We start from the raw sequence: 4,751 nt of genomic DNA on the forward strand, positions 1-4,751 counted from the left end.
GTGTGTCGCCCAGAAAATTGTGGACATGCTGCCTTGTTTTCACTTGTCAGACGACTATATAGTTAGCGCATATTTCGTATCAAAATGTGGGAGAAAGTCGTACTGTGAAACTACATGCTTCATGATAATTAAACATCCAGAGAAATTATGATATGAAATTAAAAAGTTTTTAAAAAAATAAGAGCAAAATTTCCTACTCACTAAGACATTTCCTTTCTACTTTAGAACAGAATATGGTTACAAAAAGTTTTAAGTGGCCTTACGCTTAAATACCGTCAAGGACACGGTCCATTAGACAGTATCCATTAACATGAACCCTCTCAAATTGAACAGGTCGGAATTCTCATTAGTAAACCAATAGGACTTCTTGGTATAAAGTGCAACGTTCTTGCTCTTAAGGTTTCCCATCTATGACAAATTAGGTGAAAGTTTTAGACAAAGATTTATCGCCAAAGTTCATCCGACTGTCATGTGAAGACTGACAAATTGGAAATTCAATGCTTGACTGAAGATGAGTAAAATGCAGAATATACTTACTTAAGTAAATATTAGTGGCTTTACTTTATCCACAAACTTGTACCGTTATTAATATACTTGTCACTTATGAAAACCATTAGAACGAAGAATGTTTGTTTACGTATTTATTTATTGGAAATGACGCACATCCATCACGACAAAGATTGATCATGCCCTAAATACTTGTTTATTACTGTTGTGCAATCACACTTTGTTGTGCTGAACTCATTCATCTGAGGATTGGATTGCTGCGTAGATAACTTAATTACTGACGGAATCTGGACTTGTTCCCATTCATTCGAATGTCACCCCAACAAACAACAAGTCAAATCGGATGCTCGGTAAGGGTTCGGTCGCAGTAGTGACAAACAAGTACTTTAAGCTGTTTAATGTGGGATTACCAGTGGTAACTTATCCAATTACCACACCGGTAAAGATGTTCAGTTAATGCACCTGTTAACTGCTACTATCTAACAACTAATTTGTGACGTGAAGAGTTCCCTAGTGGCCCTTATTCTTCGGTACCAGACTGGTAACGAAGTGATTGAGTCTAAGTATAAAGGATATGTATGTCAAAGACTGTAATGTCTATTTTTACCAATTTGGTAACGAAATCTCGATCCTGTATCCGTGACAAGGCTGTTTCTCGGGTAGTAAATATGCCACGATAGAGACAAAATGAGTTGTCAGATGGGATTAAGTAGGGATATTTCTGTGGTATGAAATTCCACCAGGAGAGATTATTAATCCGTGTGCATGGTCAAGCTAAACGTGTACGTGCACAACACCATGTGGTCGAAGGTTTGTTATGTAAGTAAATATTTTGTCCGTTAGATAATGCCCATTTAGGTATTTTTTTATATTCACCCCTTCACAAAAATAAGTGGACAATGAGATGATTAATTCTTGTAAATATTTGTAACCCTACGAAATTACGGCTGGGTGACACAAATCTGCATAACTTGTATTATTTTTTGCGCGTTTTCTTGCCAAATGTGCATCATCATCATCATAACGTTCCTCCCAGCTAATTTGGTTCCTTGCCAAGACAACGGAATTGTCGTGGAAACCTAAAAGGTATAACTTTCACCTAATGGACGACTGCTTTCACTTTCACTAGAAGATATCCATTACACTAAAAGCTCAGATTTCACACGACGCAATTTAGAGACGCAGATTTCTCCAAAGAATATATAATTGTTCATGTGCCAATAGTATGCATTAGTGTGATCATATTTCAAGAATATACATATACGTATGTATGTACATCCGAAAAGTGTGAACTCTGGACAAGGAATATTTTTAAAAAAATATGCAGATCATCGATGCAAAATAGTTTTGTAGAAAGCATAGAGTCCTGAAAACGTACTCAAACCTGTCATTAAAAAACTACTTATTTACATTGTGTTAGGTGTGTAGATAAATTCGTCGTAAGAAATTATCTGTGCACAAGTTATCATAACAAATTCATACGTAGGTTTATATTTCCAGTGGAAATTGGCGTAATTTGAGTTACAAAATTGGATAAATATGTATGGGTACATGTTTTCATAATTTCAGAGAAAATTGTATTCATAGTTTTATTTATTTACCGAATTTGTGCACACCTGCATTTGTATACATTTTTGTATACATTTTTAAGTTTCAGCTGCCCAATTGTGTTAGTTTTTGCTGTGAATGCGCATTATACATATTTATTACAAAAGCGGAAATAAAATGTAGATTGACTTTTCCCTGCTGCTTTTCATGATCCCAGCCTTTTTTGATGATCCCTGCTGATTTTTATGTATGCCAAAAATAATAAATCGGGCCATCAAAAGCCATTAAAAGACATTAAGTGCAATAAAAAGCAATAAAGGTGGGACAATGGAAATCAAACAATGGAGACAGCTGAAGGGTAGGGGACCCTTTTTGAAGGTTTCCCCAGGTAGAAAATAAGGGTGCAGTGCATCCCTACCGGAATTTGTGATCAGTCGTCAGATCGGAATCGAGTTGAATTGTTCTCTGGTTGAATTTTAAAATCTGCAAAGTTTCCAATGGCTGAAAAGGTCCCTGGTCCCCCCACCCCCCAGATAATAATGAAGAGGGAGGAGTACATGGTAAGCATTTAATTTATTAATAGCTTGTGTTTGAATGTATTAAAAATTTGGCAGTATTTACTCCGCGCACACATATTCAATTAATACTCTTTGCTGGTATTATTTGGTAAAAAAATTCCTATAGGAATTTCTTTCTGACAATGCGATGATGTGAATGGTAACCCTTTGATTTGGTTAAAATTTTGAAATTATGCGGTCCATGTTAACACAACCAACGTTTCTGTGCGATGGTTGGAATTTGACAAAATATTTGACATCAGAGTTGAAAAACAGACGATTTTTATCAAGCGGTGGAAGCAAACTCAACTTCCATTCTCTACCCGTGCTAAAAATCGCATACATATTTCTCAACTTTGACTTCACATATTTTGTCAAATTCCCAACATCGCACAAACTGCCTCAAGAAACAATGATTGTATTGACATGGACCTCATCATTTCAAAATTTCAAAAAAATCGAAGGGTCACACTTCACACCATCGCATTGTGAGTGGTAAATTTTCATTAGCACAACATTTCCAAATATAAGGTAATTCCCGTTATCTCCGTTCCGGTGAAGTCAAGGTGACATATTTACACTCTTAGCAAAGTGGTGCTGAATCATAACGATGGGAATAAATACGACTTCACCGGCCCGATAATAACTGGCATTACCGTATAGTAATGAAGGTACACCGTTGTGGTGAAGACGACTTATACATAACTCAGAATCAGAATGTTACCACTCCGATGAGAAGTTATTAACAAATCAATACATACTATCACGAAGTGTACATATGTATCTATGTATGAATTCACCATAGTTTTATGAATGTACAGTACCCCCGGGCAGTAATGATTTAATTCCAGTTTTCTAACAGGGTACGCGTAATTAGTTCAATTTTTTTAGAAATGATATTGTATGCGAATTGTGAAATAATTAGTGTGCGAATATAATTTCGCTATGAAATGAAATAAGTGCCAATTACGGACTCTTGACATATTTATAAACTGAAATACAGATATTTATTTTTTCGTTTATTTTTAACCTAAAATTTTAAATTTTTACGGGAATGTATTTAGTTAAATCTGGACTTTTTTGAATTTCCAGGCCTTACTCCGACCGTGTCAAACCTGCTCAAAAATGCAAAATCAATTGGCCGAGTTACACGTTGAGTTGAACAAATCAACTCTCGCAGCTTCTGAAAGGGAGAGATCTCATCAGGACACCGTGCGCAGCTTGAAAGACCAGATTTCGCTTCTGCAGGACACGTGGCGTTCAAAACTCTCCAATGTGGAGACCCCACAAACTCCAATGTACCCCAGTCCTGGTCCTGTCATTTATTATTACCAAGCTCTCCAGGCCACCATACCACCACCGTACCAATATCACCGATAGGTTCCCAGGAACGAAAAATTTGTTAGGAGTTTATATATGTATTTCTTCCTGGAAGTCAGTTTTTCCGTAGTAAAGTGTTAACCTCTGTTTTTCTGATCATCTACCTGGAAACTATGGGATATGTTTATTAAATATTTTTCAATTGATTGCAAAATTGTTGATTTTAATTTATGAATTTGTTAAATGATCCAGTTGTTTTTTAGGAATTTTATATTATATATTCCTGGAAATAAGTTTTTCGGTAGTTTAGTTTTTTTTAATGTGTAACCCCTGTCTGTTTCTCTTCCCATTTCTAAATATGCAAACATTTAAAATGTGTTCACTAAATAATTTACTTTTGATTAACAAATTACCGTAAGACCTCTTTTTATAGCCCTATTCTAATTATAGCCGGCCTCCAAATATAGCCGGGTCTGGGGACCAAGATTTTAAAATTTTAACCGGGTCTCTAATTTTAGCCGGGTCTCTAATTATAGCTGGGTCTATAATTATAGCCTATCTTGTCCGCTGTGTCCCGTTAATGACCCATTCAAGAAAGAATGTTGCACAATGTGCTAATCAACGAATTAGTTGACCTACTAATTATTACCTATTAATTTAGCATTTGAAGTCAATAATGGATGTAATCATGATAGAAAATTTAAAGAAAATTGCAAAATTTCGCCTAAAGATGTGGATTTAAAGTGAATGGGTTACTGATGGCATATCTTGCTACATAAGAAAACTGAAATTGAGTCAGAATTGTCTTGTAACACCTCA

At 35.6% G+C, this 4,751-nt stretch overlaps 1 protein-coding gene across 1 annotated transcript; it reads left to right on the top strand.

Annotated features, from left to right (window-relative positions):
- Positions 1–2,503: 2,503 nt before the first annotated feature.
- Positions 2,504–4,379, top strand: LOC118437416. Its single transcript, XM_035856404.1, has 2 exons — positions 2,504–2,615; positions 3,705–4,379. The coding sequence occupies exons 1-2, from the start codon at positions 2,553–2,555 to the stop codon at positions 3,990–3,992; spliced, it is 351 nt and encodes a 116-aa protein (XP_035712297.1). The 5' UTR covers positions 2,504–2,552; the 3' UTR covers positions 3,993–4,379.
- The last annotated feature ends 372 nt before the right edge of the window (positions 4,380–4,751 follow it).

The sequence above is a fragment of the Folsomia candida genome, unplaced genomic scaffold, assembly GCF_002217175.1.
Source record: "Folsomia candida strain VU population unplaced genomic scaffold, ASM221717v1 Fcan01_Sc013, whole genome shotgun sequence".
Classification (NCBI taxonomy): domain Eukaryota; kingdom Metazoa; phylum Arthropoda; class Collembola; order Entomobryomorpha; family Isotomidae; genus Folsomia; species Folsomia candida.

Excerpts from the sequence above, each read along its gene's own strand:
- LOC118437416 (XM_035856404.1), top strand. The coding sequence starts at position 2,553 with ATGGCTGAAAAGGTCCCTGGTCCCCCCACCCCCCAGATAATAATGAAG. Across the intron at positions 2,616-3,704 it reads TGAAGAGGGAGGAGTACATG|GCCTTACTCCGACCGTGTCA; the intron begins GTAAGCATTTAA and ends TTGAATTTCCAG.